At 35.4% G+C, this 19,556-nt stretch overlaps 2 protein-coding genes across 4 annotated transcripts; one reads left to right on the top strand and one right to left on the bottom strand.

Moving 5' to 3' along the window:
• The first annotated feature begins 7,346 nt into the window (after positions 1-7,346).
• Positions 7,347-12,638, top strand: LOC130463918 (uncharacterized). 3 transcript variants are annotated; one of them, XM_056833203.1, is made up of 7 exons: positions 7,347-7,589; positions 11,005-11,354; positions 11,465-11,653; positions 11,760-11,876; positions 12,020-12,101; positions 12,190-12,291; positions 12,381-12,637. In XM_056833203.1, exons 1-5 carry the CDS (start codon positions 7,356-7,358, stop codon positions 12,048-12,050), a joined length of 921 nt encoding a protein of 306 aa, XP_056689181.1. In that variant the 5' UTR covers positions 7,347-7,355; the 3' UTR covers positions 12,051-12,101; positions 12,190-12,291; positions 12,381-12,637. The 3 variants fall into 3 exon arrangements, with proteins under 3 accessions (XP_056689181.1, XP_056689182.1, XP_056689180.1); XM_056833204.1 differs by lacking the exon at positions 12,190-12,291 and having other exon boundaries at positions 12,381-12,638; XM_056833202.1 differs by lacking the exons at positions 12,020-12,101; positions 12,190-12,291 and having other exon boundaries at positions 12,381-12,638.
• Positions 12,639-15,836: 3,198 nt separating this feature from the next.
• LOC130462856 (uncharacterized) lies at positions 15,837-19,262 on the bottom strand. The gene is made up of 2 exons (XM_056831818.1): positions 19,105-19,262; positions 15,837-18,591 (listed from the first exon to the last, which is right to left on the bottom strand). The coding sequence occupies exon 2, from the start codon at positions 17,412-17,414 to the stop codon at positions 16,365-16,367; it is 1,050 nt and encodes a 349-aa protein (XP_056687796.1). The 5' UTR covers positions 17,415-18,591; positions 19,105-19,262; the 3' UTR covers positions 15,837-16,364.
• Positions 19,263-19,556: the final 294 nt, after the last annotated feature.

Genomic DNA, 19,556 nt, shown 5'->3' on the forward strand with positions numbered 1-19,556 from the left:
AATTTACCGACAACTACAGGCAGGTTAACGACCGCGAAAAAATTCCAGCGAAAATTATAAAATCCAAATTAGCGACCGTTAAAACAGTGGTGAAAATAACGGATGTTTTAACAGTCGCTGATTTAACGACCGTTGTAGCAGTCGTTAAATTTGCGACTGCTTAAACGGTCGTTATCTTAACGACTGCTGCAACGGTCGTTAAATCAGCGACTGTTAAAACAGCCGTTATTATAACGACTGCTTAAACGGTCGGTAAATCAGCGACTGCAAAAGCAGTCGTTAAATTAAAGACTGCTTAAACGGTCGTTAAATTAACGACTGCTAATGCAGTCGATATTTTAACGACTACTATTGCGGTCTTTAATTTAACGACTGCTTTACAGTCGTTAACGCAGACGCTAAAATTTTGCGACCGTTTTCCAGTCGAAGTTCTTCCAAATACCGTCTAAGTGAACGCTGACTGAACGGTCGCCAAAAACTTTAGCGACCGTTTTTCGTGTTTTAACGACCACTTTTGGCGGTCGAAAATTAGGTTATTTCTTGTAGTGGTAAAAATCCAAAAAGGGTTGGATTTTAGATTTGTGATGCTCACGATATATTTGTTGTAGGAAGGAGTGGTATACTTCTTATCAAATAAGTGAAGGGTTGTGGGTTACCGTACCTAATGGGGAAGAGGCTAAGGTTGATGGTGCAGGTGTGTTTGAGATCAAGACACATGATGGAAGGACTAGAAAATTACGAGAGGTAAGGTATATTTCGAGACTTGACCTAATCTCATATCTTTGGATCATTTTTAGATATCTTGAGTTATGCTATTCAAATTGAGGGAGGTCATTTAGAGATCACCAAGGATAAGAGTGTGATCTTGAAGGGACGACGGAATTAAAAAAAAAACCTCTTCATACTTCAAGGAGGTGGCACGAGACGAATTTTGGCTCAAGGGAAGGCAAGCTCTTCAAAAGTTATTTTCTGGTTTGTGAAAGATTAGGTTGAGTTTAAGGGAAGATTTGTTAAAAATTAATTGAGGGGTATTGTGTTATTTTGTAGGGACTTAATAATACGATATTATTTGAGGGGAGGAAATATAAATTTCCTTGATCATAAGCACTTGTGTCATTTGTTATTGTTTTTCCTATTAGTTCTACATTGTATTTGCAGGTTTGTTTCTAATCGATCCTTACACACATTTATTTATAACATATTTATATATTGAAAAAAAAGGACAAATATTTAATCTTTTAATATCCTTCGATGATTTATATAAATTGTGTAATGTATTGTGTATTAAATAACATACTTTGTACGTAGTTACGTTGCTAAATATGGAGTAGATTGTTTTTTATATTTTTAACAGGTAAGAAGAAATCTTCTAGGTTGCCCTCGCAAGGGCCCCCACCAAGAGGCCCATTACAAGCCTTACACCCAAATCAGTAATTTATCCTAATAATCTACCTTCCGCGCAAAACAAGAGGAACATAGAGTCAATGTATTTCATAGGCATGTTTGGATTGGGGTTATGGATTAGGGAGATAATAAAAGTCAAATCACCTTAATAGAAGAAAAAATATATTAAAGTGGTTGCAAGGAGGGTGATGTGGTGGTTTTATGATGAGAAATGATGGTATACGTTGTGAGGAGAAGGGGAAAAGGTGGAACCTTTACCCCAAATGAGGGTTATGATCATCCTAATGGGATGGTAAGTAACAATAAAGCTCATAGTGAACGACGTAACTATTTCCCTCTTCATTTTCTTTTCTTTACCACTACATCATCCCCTTATCATAACCTCCAATCACCTTATTTTTTCTTAGTTTGAGTTTTTTACCTCCTTGGTACATTATTCTCAATCCAAGCATACGCTTAAAAGTAAACAACACTAATTTCCTTTTTTTGGGGTTTCGCTTTTACTAATCTTTTTTCTCCTCCGGAACGAGGGTATTTTAACCCCCGTCTTTGGCGCTTTTTTTTCAAAACTTAGTGCTCTTTGAAGCTGTTTTTACAATTGCAGCTTAACTGGATTATATGCACGTGATTTTTCAAGTTTCATTAGACATGTGCAAAAATTGTGATGATAAAGTACTAATACAAATAAGGTAATTTTAGATATTTTAATCCGATAGTGAACTTCTCAAGAAATGGCTTATTGTATTAGAAGCTGATGCACGCACTACACGCAAATATTTTCAAAATCCTAGTCTTATACTTTCCCCATTTTTTTTTCTAGCACCAATTTTTGGAAGTCACCATTTCCTTTCATGCTATGCATTTACGCTTTTTGTTGTGTTCACAGACCAAATACTCATTTTACCACTATTTATATTTTACATTTATCATTATTACCTAACTTTTTCTACCTAATTTGTTTGTTATCATATGAATATTCATGATATTTACTTCATTACATAATGTTTATATCCGATTGAGTTTAAGATGATGGAAATTCGTCAATATGGTTTGGAAATGTAAAGAAGATCAAGTGATGCCTAGGTTAGGCGGCTAAAAGGATTGCAAAGTGATAGGATTGTAAAGGGTAGGGGAAGAACTAAGAAAACTTGGAGGAAGGTGATTGAGCACTATATGAGCCTATTTGGGATTGAGGTAAATATGGTATTGAATAGGACATAGTGGAATGAGAGAATATACTGATGACGTTATTTGACTTATACATCTCCCATTTTGACTCTCTTAGTTTAGTTCTTGCGTTTCGCAAACCTTTTTTTTTCTTTTTTTCTTTTAAAGGCTCACTTTTATATGCTATTTTCAAATGTACTTGTTGTATTTATTTTTAATTTTCTCGTTTTAAACTTTACTTTTTTTTATTATCCCTTATAATTTATTTATTTTCCTATAACATATATATATATACCTCTTATTTTCCTTTCATTGCTTTCACTTTCCCCCTCTTCCTTGTTTATCTTTTAAATACCCTTCCTTTCTTGTTTGATTGGTCACATTGACGGTCTCCTATGACAATTCATGTTAGCCGGCCCCAAATCACTTGGGACTAAGGCTTTATTGTTGTGTTGTTGACTTAATGTTTGTATCCAACCCAAATGGTCCAATTAAAAAAACGGATTAAGTATTTGCGAGGAATTCCCTAACATTTTTATATGTTTTTTAACAACTTAAACTCTGAGTAAAGGTATTAACGTTATCTTATGTGCACACCATAATATGCAAGAATGGAGATTAATTTTGTTATGAATGAAGGACCCTTTTGGGCTAGAATGTTGATTTGTATGACAAATTTAATGTTGGAATGATGAGAAGAAATAAATGAAAAAATTAAAACAATATACAAATATTTAAGGTGGTTCACTCTTCAATGAGCTACATCCACCATGGGGGAGGGTTTGGAGCTTGTATTACTCTTCAATGGAGAAAGGATTACAAAGAGGAATTCTCAAAGGTGAAGAAAAGAGAATTCTATGTATGCTTAGATCTAGGGTTTCAACCTCACTTGTGTTTCTCTCTCTTAATCCTGAAATTCTCATTATATTTCTTACTTATAGTGTTAGACATCGAACCAATCTAAGGGACAAGAAAAGGCCACGTCGATTGAACCTTGCGAAGAAGAAAACAGTTCACCCGCAGGGTTCGGCCGAACTTAGGTCAGGTTCGGACGAACTTACCCAAAGTTCGGGAAAACCTCCAAAATCTCAAATCTACTGACTCTTTTCAGGTTCGGTCGAACCATCTAAGAGTGTTCGTCCGAACTTCCCCTGCTTCATGACAGCTTCTCGTAAAATAGTCATAACTCCCTCATTTCTCATCTAAAATGATCTTATAACCAAGTGTTGGAAAGCTATTGAGCCAAGCTTTTACCTCCAACTTGAATCAACTTAATCTAATTAGTAGATCATGAGATATGTCTATTTGAAGTCAGACCTTCCACTATAACACCTTAACATCCTTCAAGGAAGATTCGAGGCACACATAACAAATTTCATTTTTCAAAAAAAATTAATAACTAAGATGCAAAACAAGAATATATTTGCTCATTCGGCGAACTTAAAAGTAATACACAAGGAGGATTTCCTCTGGACAATCTAGACTATTTTAATTTATTTTTTCCCATATGTATTTTTTTACTTTTTTATATGAAAAGGTACACGGTTCTAAGATATTCCTGTCTCAGAAAAAAATCAAAGAATATAAAAGTCTCCATATCTCAGGGAATGACTAATAGAGAAGAACAAAAACATGAAAAAAATACAACTAAAACTAAAAAAAAAGTAAAATAAAATAACTAAATTAAACTAAACCAAAGCTTCTCAAGAAGCCAAAGAAACAGCAGCTAAAGTAACTCGAATGTTCAATTCGGCCGGAGACGATTTTCTTTTTCCCATGTGTACATAATACTATATGTATACAAGTACTTGGGCAACGAAATAATTTGGTTGTATGTACTATCTGCAAGATATAACCAGTTTTGTATAGAAAATTGTCGTAATACTTTTTTTTTGCTAGGCAAGCAAGATCGAATAATATTAAGCTCAAAACAGATTAACAACCTAAACTAACTCAAGAATGAAACAAACCAACTAGGTTGGACCATTCCATCAAAGAGCTAGAAACAGAAAACTATCTTACAGAGTAGCAAACCACAAGCTATCTCTCCTAGATACATGTTTAGGTAAAACAACCAAAATTCGATCTCTAACATTTTGCTTAACTCTAGCTACCATATTCTGAACAGTTGGAAAGGAAGCATTCCAAACAACCATTCCTACTTGACCAAACAGCATACACTGCAGCAGCTAGCATTGCAAAGCTAACCTGCCTTCTAAACTTTGACATTCTGCCATGAGCAATACACCTCATGAGCTGCTTCAGATTACCAGTGGAATAAGTAATCCCTAACCAAGCTTTGAGAGCACTAATGCATTTGCTGCTATAGGGACAAGCAAAAAACAGATGCTTATACTAGTAGAAAAAATATCATTTGCAACTCATCAATTGCAACTCACGCAAGTCATATGGGTTGCAAAATGGGTTTGGTCAACGCGGGTCAATTATTAAATGAACTATTCGCAGCGAATTCATTGACCCGGAGTTGCAAAAAATCAATTTTTTTAAAAAAATGGATAATTCGCAGCGCCTGGACACACTACAAGCTGCGGAAGAACAAGATGCTTCATCTTCACATGTGACATCATCAATAGGCAAAAAGGTGGGCAGAGGTCCATCAAAAGGGGTGAAAAACAAAACTCCTATTTTTCTTACTTTTAATGAGTTCGGCCAACCTGATGGTGAGTGGGCACATGCCTATGGCGTACAAATTGGCATATGTGTTCTTAAAATTGATATCAATGAGCCATCATATCCAAAGATGGAAGGTGTGACCAAACAAAACTTTTGGGAGGAGACAAAGGTAATAGTTGAGTAAGTTGACTTGTTTTTTAGCCTAAATATGTATGTAACGACCCAACAAGCCTAAAACGTGCATAACTTGATTGGAATGAGCCTTATAAAGTATAAACAAAGCATATAAAACATGTAATTAGTTTAAAATGAGTCCTTAGGTTCTTTTTTGCAAAGTTGGGAGCGAAAATGTCTCATTTTAGCCTAAATATGTCCGTAACGACCCAACAAGCCTTAAACGTGCATAACTAGATTGGAATGAGTCTTAGACAGTTTAAACATAGCATATAAAACATGTAATTAGTTTAAAATGAATCATTAGGTTCATTAGTTAAAAAATGGGAGCGAAAATGTCTCATTTTAGCCTAATTATGTCCGTAATGACCCAACAAGCCTAAAACGTGCATAACTTGATTGGAATGAGTCTTAGAAAGTTTAAACAAAGCATATAAAACATGTAATTAGTTTCAAATGAGTCCTTAGGTTCTTTAGTGCAAAGTTGGGAGCGAAAATGCCTCAATTTGGTCAAAACTATCTCCTATAACGACCCAACGAGCCTTAAACGTGCATAACTAGATTGGAATGAGTCTTAGAAAGTTTAAACAAAGGCAATGGACTCATTTTATTGCACTTGATTTGTTTTTTGCACAGAGACTCTTTCACATTATTGATCTTGACGGTCAGAGGGAAAAGTCATTCCACAAAGTAGTTGCGGCACGTTTTAGGATCTTCAAGTCGAGGTTGGTTGGTCGTTGGATCAAGTTTACGATTAAGCCTCCAAAAAACAGCGCACACTTGATGCCATGGCAAGTTTACAAGGGCTTCATCACCGAGGAACAATGGGAAAAATTCAAGTGAAGTAGACTACAACCTGACGCTGAGGTACTATAATTTGTTTCAACAATCTCACCTATAATCATTGTATATAGATAATCGTCAGTTTATATGATTGCTTTAATCATGGCCTATTTAAAGATGGATATGGCCTATAATTTTTCTTCTCATTTTTATCTTCTTTGCTTAATACGCTGCCAATGTGTTATGTTATAGGAAAAGAGATTGAAGGCACAAGGAAGTGCAAAGCAAAACAAGCATCCACATCACATGGGTCAGTTGAGTTACCCTAGGGCCGTAAAGAAATGGGAGAAAGACAAAAGACTCCCTCCTTCCACTGCATCATCAACGGCCTCTACCACCTCCTCTTCAGGGACAACCTCGATATCTAGTAGGGTAACTAACCGCCCAATACATTGGGTATTAGCTCACCATAAGAAAATGCCTGACGGGACGTGGGATGTTGATCCAAATGAGCCTGATACACAACGGATTGTCTCTCTAGTTGTAAGATTTTATATATGCCTAGACCTTTATTTTTATATTATATAGTGGTTAAATATGAGATATAATTTTAATAGCTTTTCATTCATCCAACAGAATGAGAATTTGGAGCAACAAAACAAACAACAAGAGGAAGGGACATTTGTTCCAGAACGAGCTGTTGATGCATTAACAAAGGCTCTTGGAAAGCCTGACCGTCATGGGCATGTCAAAGCGCTCGGTGGTAATGTTGGGTACGAAAAGGCATTTGGACCACTAGATAGAAAGGCAAGAATGGCGAGTCAAAGTGTTTGTTCCTCCGAAGAGTTAGATGCATTAAGGTCTTCCTTGACCCAATTTGAGGCCACATTTGAAGAAAGATTGCAAGAACGGGTGGCACAAGAAGTCCAAAAACATGTTAAGACCATGATGGAACAAATGAGTGGTCTACACATGCCTAACTTAGGCACACCTAACTTAGGCACGCCTAACTTAGGCATGCCTAACTTAGGCACACCTAAGTATCACACCAACGTGACAAATTCATCACTACCATTCCGTGAAATAAAGGTAAATAATGTTGTTTTTGTAATTAGTACATGTAAAATAAATGTATTTATATAACTTTTGTTACTTGATCATTGAAGGAAATGCTTGTCGTTCGTCTTGCCGTAATGGATGAGTACAATGGGAATTTGGTGGTTGTGGCAGATGGTAACGTGGAACCTTGGCCTAATGACTTGGTTCACCACACAAAAATGATGGAAACCCATTACAAGGTCGGTGTTGATAGCGAGTTCGGCGAGATAGACCTTCCCGTTCCCACGCCAGATGGTCTTACCAAATTGGGGGAAACTGAGGGCAGTTATTTGCAATGGCCCAAAGAGTTGGTGTTGTTCGACGACGAGGTAATGTCCTTTATCATTATACTTAAAATTTAGTTTTTTTATTGCAAAGGTGGGAGCGAAAATGCCTCAATTTGGCCTAAATATGTTATTGTTCTAAATCTCTACATCTCCTCTCATTCAATTAAATTATTTAATGATAATTTTTATTTATGGAAAGGAATCGAATGAATATACATATATCTAAATGAGTCCTTAGGTTCTTTAGTGCAAAATTGGGAGCGAAAATGCCTCAATTTGCCTAAATATGTCCTTTAACGACCCAACAAGCCTAAAACATGCATAACTTGATTGGAATGAGTCTTAGAAAGTTTAAACTAAGTATATAAAACATGTAATTAGTTTAAAATGAGTCCTTAGGTTCATTAGTTTAAAAATGGGAGCGAAAATGTCTCATTTTAGCATAAATATGTCCATAACGACCCAGCAAGCCTATAACGTGCATAACTTGAGTGGAATGAGTCTTAGAAATTTAAAACAAAGCATATAAAACATGTAATTAGTTTTAAATGAGTCCTTAGGTTCATTAGTTCCAAAATGGGAGCGAAAATGTCTCATTTTAGCCTAAATATGTCCATAACGACCCAACAAGCCTAAAATGTGCATAACCATATTGGAATGAGTCTTAGAAAGTTTAAACATAGCATATAAAACATGTAATTAGTTTTAAATGAGTCCTTAGGTTCATTAGTTCCAAAATGGGAGCGACAATGTCTCATTTTAGCCTAAATATGTCCATAACGACCCAACAAGCCTAAAACGTGCATAACCATATTGGAATGAGTCTTAGAAAGTTTAAACATAGCATATAAAACATGTAATTAGTTTAAAATGAGTCCTTAGGTTCATTAGTTAAAAAATGGGAGCGAGAATGCCTCAATTTGCCTAAATATGTCCTTTAACGACCCAACGAGCCTAAAACGTGCGTAACTTGATTGGAATAAGTCTTAGAAAGTTTAAACTAAGCATATAAAACATGTAATTAGATTAAAATGAATCATTAGGTTCATTAGTTCAAAAATGGGAGCGAAAATGTCTCATTTTAGCCTAATTATGTCTGTAACGACCCAACAAGCCTAAAATGTGCATAACTTGATTGGAATGAGTCTTATAAAGTTTAAACAAAGCATATAAAACATGTAATTAGTTTCAAATGAGTCCTTAGGTTCATTAGTTCCAAAATGGGAGCGAAAATGTCTCATTTTAGCCTAAATATGTCCATAACGACCCAACAAGCCTAAAACGTGCATAACCATATTGGAATGAGTCTTAGAAAGTTTAAACATAGCATATAAAACATGTAATTAGTTTTAAATGAGTCCTTAGGTTCATTAGTTCCAAAATGGGAGCGAAAATGTCTCATTTTAGCCTATATATGTCCATAACGACCCAACAAGCCTAAAACGTGCATAACCATATTGGAATGAGTCTTAGAAAGTTTAAACATAGCATATAAAACATGTAATTAGTTTAAAATGAGTCCTTAGGTTCATTAGTTAAAAAATGGGAGCGAAAATGCCTCAATTTGCCTAAATATGTCCTTTAACGACCCAACGAGCCTAAAACGTGCGTAACTTGATTGGAATGAGTCTTAGAAAGTTTAAACTAAGCATATAAAACATGTAATTAGATTAAAATGAATCATTAGGTTCATTAGTTCAAAAATGGGAGCGAAAATATCTCATTTTAGCCTAATTATGTCCGTAACGACCCAACAAGCCTAAAATGTGCATAACTTGATTGGAATGAGTCTTAGAAAGTTTAAAAAAAGCATATAAAACATGTAATTAGTTTCAAATGAGTCCTTAGGTTCATTAGTTTAAAAATGGGAGCGAAAATGTCTCATTTTAGCATAAATATGTCCATAACGACCCAACAAGCTTATAACGTGCATAACTTGATTGGAATGAGTCTTAGAAATTTAAAACAAAGCATATAAAACATGTAATTAGTTTTAAATGAGTCCTTAGGTTCATTAGTTCCAAAATGGGAGCGAAAATATCTCACTTTAGCCTAAATATGTCCATAACGACCCAACAAGCCTAAAACGTGCATAACCATATTGGAATGAGTCTTAGAAAGTTTAAACATAGCATATAAAACATGTAATTAGTTTAAAATGAATCATTAGGTTCATTAGTTCAAAAATGGGAGGAAAAATGTCTCATTTTAGCCTAATTATGTCTGTAACGACCCAACAAGCCTAAAATGTGCATAACTTGATTGGAATGAGTCTTAGAAAGTTTAAACAAAGCATATAAAACATGTAATTAGTTTCAAATGAGTCCTTAGGTTCATTAGTTCCAAAATGGGAGCGAAAATGTCTTATTTTAGCCTAAATATGTCCATAACGACCCAACAAGCCTAAAACGTGCATAACCATATTGGAATGAGTCTTAGAAAGTTTAAACATAGCATATAAAACATATAATTAGTTTTAAATGAGTCCTTAGGTTCTTTAGTGCCAAGTTGGGAGCAAAAATGCCTCAATTTGGCCTAAATATGTTCTATAACGTCCCAACGACCCTTAAACGTGCATAACAAGATTTGAATGGGTCTTTGAAAGTTTAAACAATGCATATAAAACTTGTAATTAGATTAAAATGAATCATTAAGTTCATTAGTTCAAGAATGGGAACGAAAAGGTCTCGTTTTAGCCTAAATATGCCCATAACGACCCAACAAGCCTAAAACGTGCATAACTTGATTGGAATGAGTCTTAGAAAGTTTGAACAAAGCATATAAAACATGTCATTAGTTTAAAGTGAGTCCTTAAGTTCATTAGTTCCAAAATGGGAGTGGAAATGTCTCATTTTAGCCTAAATATGTCCATAATGACCCAACAAGCCTAAAACGTGCATAACTTGATTGGAATGGGTCTTAGAAAGTTTAAACAAAGCATATAAAACATGTAATTAGTTTTAAATGAGTCCTTAGGTTCTTTAGTGCAAAGTTGGGAGCGAAAATGCCGCAATTTGGCCTAAATATGTTCTATAACGTCCCAACGAGCCTTAAACGTGCATAACAAGATTGGAATGAGTCTTAGAAAGTTTAAACAATGCATATAAAACTTGTAATTAGATTAAAATGAATCATTAAGTTCATTAGTTCAAGAATGGGAACGAAAAGGTCTCATTTTAGCCTAAATATGTCCATAACGACCCAACAAGACTAAAATGTGTATAACCATATTGGAATGAATCTTAGAAAGTTTAAATAAAGCATATAAAATATGTTATTAGTTTAAAATGATTCATTAGGTTCATTAGTTTTAAAATGGTAGCGAAAATGTCTTAGAAACTAAGAAATGTCACTAAACCATTTAAGTTACTGATTTCTCAATGTTCCTAGTTATATTGTTGAAAGCATTAGTGCAATTTTCCCTTTTCTTTTTTCTTAGAGTTTTTTTGTTTTAAAGGAAATGGTGACGCCGCCGCCAAAGAAGAAGGCTAAACCGCACCATGGTAAAGGAAGTGAGAAAGGGAGCACCAAAGGTAGTTGTGTCCTTAAAAAGGGATCTGGATCAAAAAACAAAGATACATCAAAAAGTGATAACCCCATTGGTAGTAAAGTTGATGGCCTTAGGGTGGAGTGTGAACTACTATCTTACATGATGTCCAATATGCCTAAATTTTCATCAGCATTATCACATCCTGCTTCAATTTTCTCGTACAAAAAGGACACACTGACTTCTGTCAAATCTCGTGATATCTCTGAGTTTCTCACGAAGGATTTCGCCGGTATTAAAGTACTTCAAGTTTATATGATGTATGTTATTCTGCCTATGCTATCTCATTTGATTCTACCTACATGGCGATTTATAAAATCTTTGTCATCCTTTGATCTTATGGTTAATGACCCTATGTTTGCATATGTAGGTACTTGTATCATGAATACATATGCCCCTTAAAGTTGTCTCATATTAACTTTTTGTGTCCCGATGCAATTTCTTGTGCCGCAATGAAGAAGAATCGTTTAAGCGTTATTGACTATATAAAAGATGCTTTTTTAAATGAAAGGAAAAAGGATGTGCAGTCAAAATTCTTGTTGGCTCCCTACCATGAAGGGTATCTTATATAACCTGCTAACTTTTATATATGTTATTTATTTTTTAATATTATTAGAACTCTTGTTTTCATGCAACTAATCATATAATTAGGTACTTTATAATAGGAATCATTGGGTTCTTATCGTCCTTGATCTTGTCCTTGGCCTAGCATACGTGTTTGATTCGGCCACTCCTCCCCCTCCCGGGACACGGAAGTTAGAAGGGTTCAATTGTATACAAATGTAAGTTGAATGTACAAACTCATTTGCAACTCATTATATTATATATATCAATAAAACACATGCTATATTTAATTTCTTTATTGAAAGTAATATGATTAGATTTTTGATAGATAACTAAAGTGTTATAATTATTGTTTATGTAGGGCATATAGAATTTGTTGGACTAATCTTTAAAATGACAAACGGAAGATTAAGTCACAAAAGTTACGATTCATACAGATGAAGGTACTAATTAAAGTTTGTACTCCTTAAATCTCTTAATTTGAAAATATTTGCTTTGACACATATATACGTGCTTCATTTGTGTAAATAGTGTGCTCAACAAGTTGATGCAGTGGAAATTGGTTATTATGTGATGAAATACATGCATGATGTTGTCACAGTATACAATGAATACAAGGATAATTTGTCTGAGGTACGTGAACTTATTTAATTAGGTATAAGATTCAATTTTCTCTTAAATTAGTTTTCGAGTAATTAATACCAAGTTTTTCTTTTTTGAAGGGTTATGTACAAAGAGAAATGCCATATTCTGATGAGGAGTTAGAAGAAACTCGAGAACAATGGGCAAAGTATTTTAAGGACAACTATTTGATGGATGCCGGCGAATGAGTTTGTTGTGATCTAGTAATGTTATGTTTTATGTTTTTGTTATGTGTTGGATATGATGTTGGATGCTACTTGGAGCATATATATATGTAGTTGTTGGAACATATATGTATGTTATGTCTTTTATACAGGTCTTTATAAATTCCCGTTTTGTCCGGGTTTTGCAAATTACAAGGGAAACTATGGCAAATTTTTTGCAACCTATTAATAATGTTTTTATTATAATTTTTTGTCAAAATAACAGGATTGTCCAAGGATAATATATAAATCTGCATCTGATCGGAGCTATTATATGTATTTATTTAAAAAAATAAAAAATTATTTGCAGCGCGTGTGCTAAAACTAAGCTGCAAAATGACAACTAATTGCAGCGCGTTTTTCTCAACAATGCGCTACAAATACTTTTTATTTGCTGCTTAGAGGGGTCGATCTGCGCTGTGAATAATACACTATTTTCAACCTATACAGGTAACCCGCGTTGCAATTAACCTGTTATTTGCAGCGTGTACGATCGCTGCAAAAAATCTTACGGTATTTGCAACCATCACAATTGCAGCGCGCGAAAACGCTGCAAAAAGCCTGTTTTACACGCGCTGCAAATGTGATTTTTTCTACTAGTGTTATGATCTTCATCAGCTTGTCCACAAATCAGGCAACTTGCAGTATTACTAACACCAAATCTTGCCAATTTTGCAGTGGTTTGAAGCCTGTCCTGCACTGCCAACCAACATATGAATCTATGCTTAGGGATATTCAGCCTATTCCACACCATATTATCCCACTGAATCACAGGTTTTGGTCCAATGATTTTCTCATAAACTGTTTTCACAGAATAATGAGGCATAGCAGCTAACTCAGTTTGAGTATAAACTAGTTTCAATCTCTCTTTTATGGCACATATCTTCTTCTAATACCAGCTAGCAGAAGCTACAGGTTTATACTCCCACCAATCCCCATCCTTAATGTACACAGCATGAACCCATTTGATCCAAACATTATCCTGCTTGGAAGCAATGGCCCAAACATATTTTCCAATGCTTGCAATATTCCATCTGACAACATCTCTAAATCCAAGTCCACCTTGCTTCTTATCACAACATGAACTTTCCCAAGAAATGTTATTGTTTTTCTGACTATAAGCTTGCCCACTCCAGAGAAATGCTCTACAAACTTTAGTAACTTCCTACAGTACTTTCTTGGGTAAAATAAATACCTGAGCCCAGTACATATGAATACTCATCAACACAGAATTAATGAGTTGCATTCTTGCTGTGTAGGAAAGATTCCTTGAACTCCAGACTTTAATCCTAGCAACCATCTTATCCACTAAGACATCACATTGAGCAGTAGAAATTCTTTTAGCACAGATGGGAACACCTAAGTACTTAAAAGGAAGCTGACTCCTAGTAAAACCAGAAACATTGACAATTCTGTTGATTTCATTCTCAGCCATACCACAGCAGTAGATAGCTGACTTCTGCTTGTTGGCTAACAAACCAGAAGAGTTGGAGAACAGCTTAAAAGCTTGAAGCAGAAGATACACAGAGGGGAACTCACCTTTACTACACAAGATTAGATCATCAGCAAAACATAGATGAGTGAGCTTAAGCTCTTTGCATCTAGGATGAAACTGGAATTGAGACAACTCACTCATTTTGTAGAGAATTCTGGACAGGTATTCCATGCAGATCACAAACAGAAGGGGAGACATGGGATCACCTTGTCTTAAACCCCTTTTTGACTTGAAAAAGCCATGCATTGTGCCATTAAGAATCAGAGAGAACTTAGGGGTGGTCACACACTCCATCACAAGAGCCACAAAAGCTACAGGAAAACCCAGCTGTACCAACATTTCTTGCAGGAAATCCCAATCAACTGTGTCATATGCTTTTTGAAGATCAATCTTCATCATACAACTTGGTTTAGCACTCTTCCTACCATACTGTTTTACCAAATCCTGAACCACCATGATATTATGCACTATGTATCTGCCATATACAAACCCCCCTTGATTCTCAATGATCAAATCTGGTAATACTTGCCTCAATCTACTACAGATCACCTTAGTAATGCATTTATATAGAGTATTGCAACAGGATATAGGTCTGAATTCACTCACATTCTTTGGACACTTAGTCTTAGGAATGAGAGTAATGACTGTATGATTTAACTCCTTAAGCAACTTGCCTTGTTGGAGAACATCCAGAACAGCATTGACAACATCATCACCAACAATGCTCCTAGCATCTTTATAGAAGTAGGATCCATACCCATCAGGCCCTGGTGCTTTCCTACCAGGAATAGAGAACAAAGCTTTCTTCACCTCATCAGCTGTATAAGGAGCATTTAGAATATTTCTATGAGCATCTGTAATCAAGGGACCAGCTTGGACAATATGACTAAGAACAGGTCTTCTATCAGTGTGAGTAGTACTCAACAAAGTTGTGTAATAATCCAAGAAAGCTTGAGAGATATCAGCAGGATTATCTCTCCAAATCCCATCCATGCCATGAATGCTGTAAACTTGGTTATGATTATTCCTAGCTTTGATACTCTGATGGAAGAGGGAGGTATTTTCATCACCATCCCTAATCCATGAAGCCTTTGCCTTCTGTTTCAAAAACTCTAAATAGGCTTGATGCTTATTTTTGTAATTCTGCACTGCACTGAGTTCTGCATCAGCAAGACTCTGATCAGCAGGATCAAGATGCATTGATGTTTGAGCTGCAATCATGTCATGGTATGCTTGAAGATCAGCAGCTTGAACATCATAGAATTCCTTTCTATTCAAATCTTTGAGAACCAACTTCACCTTCTTCAGTTTGTGAACAACACCAAACATCTTGCTCCCTTGAACTGTACCACTCCATTGTTCTTGGATAAGAGGCAGAAAATGAGGAGCAGATTTCCACATTGTAAAATGCTTAAAAGGCTTTTTTCCCCCTGTATCCCTAGGATAGACAGTCAACAATCCAGGGGAATGATCAAAACAACCCTCATTCATAAAACACACTTCAGTTGAGCTATAAACACCTAACCACTTAGGATTAGCCATTATTCTATCAATTTTAGAAAAAACTCTAGCTGCACCATGCTGTTTATTATTCCAAGTGTAGAAATTACCCACACTCTTAATATCTTCCATACTACAGAAATGCATACAATCACAAATATCCATTATTTCAGCATTCGTAACAGGGGAGCCAACTCTCTCATCAGTACTCATAACACAATTGAAATCTCCACACAAGATCCAGGCATCCTGTGTGTTTAAAGCTTTCAAATCTTTCCACAACACTTCTCTATTAGAGCTATCATTGAAAGCATAAATGAAAGTACAGAAAAAACTAGGCATACCACTCACTGGTTGAATGAAGCAATGCATAAACTGACTAGAAGCTGCTTGGATACTCACAGAAAAGCTTCCTGGATTCCAAGCCAAAATAATTCTGCCACCATTATGATAACTTGCATTACTAGAGAAACACCAATTTGGGAAAACTCTTTGGTAAAGCTTCCCTAAGTTAGGAAGCTTAACCTTATGCTCTAGGAGACCAACTAACCCCCACATGATATTTATGAAGAAAATGCTTCACAGTATCTTGTTTCTGAGCTAGGTTGATATCCCTAACATTCCATGATAATATCCTATCCATAAGATTTGGAAGAGTTCCCTCTTCCTGTGCTACCCTCCTCAATGTCATCTTCCCTATCCAACTCAGCAGTACTGCAAGCACTGTGACCACCATCATCATTCAGCATTTGGAAAGAATTAACAACTGGTGTTGGAACCAAATTGGTATGTCTAACCCTGATTGGCCTGAGAGTTCTCTGAAACCCCTCCTGATCCACCTCTGGTGCCACCACTTCTGTGTGATTCTAAACTTGTTGTTTTTTCTGCACCCATATTCTCTTAGTTTTCCCCTTCCTACACTCAATGGTTGAATGTCCAACTAGTTTGCAATTATCACAAACAGTTGGTCTCCACTCATAGGTGATAGGTACCTGAACCAGCTCACTATGCTCATTCATAAATGAAACTTGATCAGGAAGCTTTTGTGTGATTGGCATATCAACCAACACCCTAGCATACTGAAGTTTATCCCTACTCACAGTGGTTGCATCCCTCTTAATTGGTTTGCCTAACTGACTCACAATTTTGAAAAGAGATTCTTCACCCCAATACTTAAAATTCAGACTCAACTGAATCCAGATGGGGACAGATTTGATCTCTTCCTTCTCCATATCCATATCAACACTCCAGGGTTTCACTATCATAGGTTTGCTGTCAAAGAAAAAATGGCCAGAAGTGACTTTGTCTCTCATGTCCATAGTCAGAAATCTCACTAAGTAGATTCCCTTTTTCACCAACACCACCTTATCAACATTAAAGTTCTTCCAGATTCTCCTAATAAACCCTTCCATAACATGTATTGGGGGATTAGCACCAATAATATAGCAGATTATGGAAGAATTCCAAAAATCCACCTCATCCTGTATATCATCAAGATCAATCTGTACAGGGCTAGAAACAGGATGCATTTCAATTGGATCAAGTGGCCTAAATTCATCATCAACACTATCAGCATGTTCAGTCATTACTTCATCAAATTGTTGCAATATTGGAATGGAAATCGTACCAATATCAACATTAGATGGAGTATTATTCACCTTGTTAGCTGATCTGTGAACAGATTGCATCCACTCATTGAAGGAATGCCTGAGTTCAGAACGAGCTTGCAAGTGTTTCAATCCAGATTTGGGGGTGAGAATTTCATTTTCAATCGTCAAATCCAGTGCTTCGACTCCTAAAACCTCCTCAATCGATCGAGTCTTAAGAGCCTGAGAATCAGATGAAGGTCCTCTTGGTTTCTGCTTTGCATTGCCATGCTTACTACCTTGCATTTTGCCCCCAGACTTCCTTGCCATGGCAGCAGTGCACAATGGAGATCATGCACCGAGGGGAAACTTGGGGGAGAAGGCAAGGTTTTCTCTCGCTTCTCTCTAGAGTTTCTCTCTCTTGTTTTTTATTCTATGGATGGACTTCTTTGTCGTAATACTTTGTACTCCGCAACAAACATCTAATGTAAAAAACAAATAAAAGTATCCAATCCAATTGTTCATCTCTATGATTCCAAACATTGTAGAATTAGTTTGTGCCCGTGCTAATGTAAGGGGTACTATAAAGGTAAAAAAAATACTCCAAACCGAATGTTTATTATTTAGTTACCAATATCAAAATGTATAATTTAGTTCTAGATCATGGTGGTGTATGAAAAATTGTAATTGCAAAAGTGATCGATAGATGTTTTAATTTTTTCCTATGTCCATGATACAATAATGAGTTTCTTATTCCCATCTAATTCATAAAATGGCGTGACCTTATTTCTTCATTTTCTTCTCGTGGAGCACGTACAGAAAACGTAAATGAACTAATATATAATAAATACGTATTCAAAATATCGTTTCTGGATTTCTTCATTATGAGTAAAATATCCTGGTTAATACTCCATCTACCCCAACTTAGGTTTGACACTTATCAGGGCACATAGTTTTAGAAGATAATTTTTGCATGGTTATCAAATATCATTTATTGGAAAAGTAAATGCGAAAAGAGATAGTGGGTACTATTTTATTGAAAAGTAGATGTAATATAAGATAGTGTAGTATTTAAACAAAATTAAATGTGAGAAAGTGAACGCTAAAAGAAAAGTTAATGACATTTTTTAAATAACTGTTAATGAGAGTTAAGGGATTGAAGATTGGAGCTCTCTCGTTTCTCATTTCAATAATATAGATAGCTCTCAAGATATGAAAAAGTGACTCATTGAGGAAACATAATGCTTGTTACAATATGATATGTTTTATTTGTTTTTTGGCCAATAACATTATGAATTAAGGCCAATTTTTATCCTTAAAAAAAAGAAAATAAAAGAAAAGGGAGTTATCTAGCTAGATCATGATAATGGAGGGGTGCAGCCACAAACGCACCAAGTGTTCATGCACGTAACAAATTGGCAATGAGGGCAATTTGGGATACAATCTGTTGGTTTCTTACACCGTGGTGATAGTAAACTTCGGGAGCTTTCAGCAGTCCAAAATGCACCTGCAAAAAAATTAACACAAAGAGCAAAGAATATGAAAACTGAAATTGATTAGTCGAGCTAAATTCAGCTCGAATAATCTGGATCATCATTTCAATTCGCATGAGTACAAGTGTACAATAAATACATTTAAAACACGACAATATTTTTATCTTGTTGCCACGTTATAATTAATTAGGAGTATATAATTAACTTGGCAAGCTAACACATGCATAAGCTTTCTTGTGGATTCATTTGATAGTGAATGAAAACCATCTAGAATTGGTGATTTTTTTCAGAAACAATAAAATTGATGTCTAATACACTTTTACGGACTCACTTATCATGTAGAAACTCACTCATAAGTTTATAGTATACTCCGTCCATCTGAAATAAATTGTCACATTATAAATAGTGTGATTGGACCAGTATATGTCGTGAAAACTAACTAAATCTAAACAGAAAGAGTACGCATGTAACAAGCCAAGCATTTTTTATTATAAGAAAAATCCGAGACAGAGAGAAAGAGAGAAAACCAGCAATTATAAGGAGCCATAGAGCAAGGAAAACACCAATCTTGAATGAAGAGATCGAAGACATTCCTAGTGTATTTAGAGAAAGAAGAGTGATTTATTGAATTTGCACTCGAGGAATCACTATTATTTATAGCACTAAGAATATGCTCAACACATAGAATAATGCGGTAGTGCTAGGAATTAATTTTTGATATTAATAGAAATAAAGTTTACCTTCAAACATAAAATGTACATGCACTACTAAAAGGTCATTATATAACTCAATTACGTGTCAAATCTTAAGATGTTGATCAAAAGAATTAATTTTAATTTCCGCACTTGGAAATAAACTCATTTGCTATCAAACTATCATCCTATCATAAATGAATATATATATGTATGCACCAAGCAAAAATAGCATATAGAATTCGTCTGTAATGGTAAACATGTAACACGCAATATTCCGTACGTTT

This window comes from Spinacia oleracea, chromosome 6 (assembly GCF_020520425.1).
Source record: "Spinacia oleracea cultivar Varoflay chromosome 6, BTI_SOV_V1, whole genome shotgun sequence".
Lineage (NCBI taxonomy): Eukaryota > Viridiplantae > Streptophyta > Magnoliopsida > Caryophyllales > Amaranthaceae > Spinacia > Spinacia oleracea.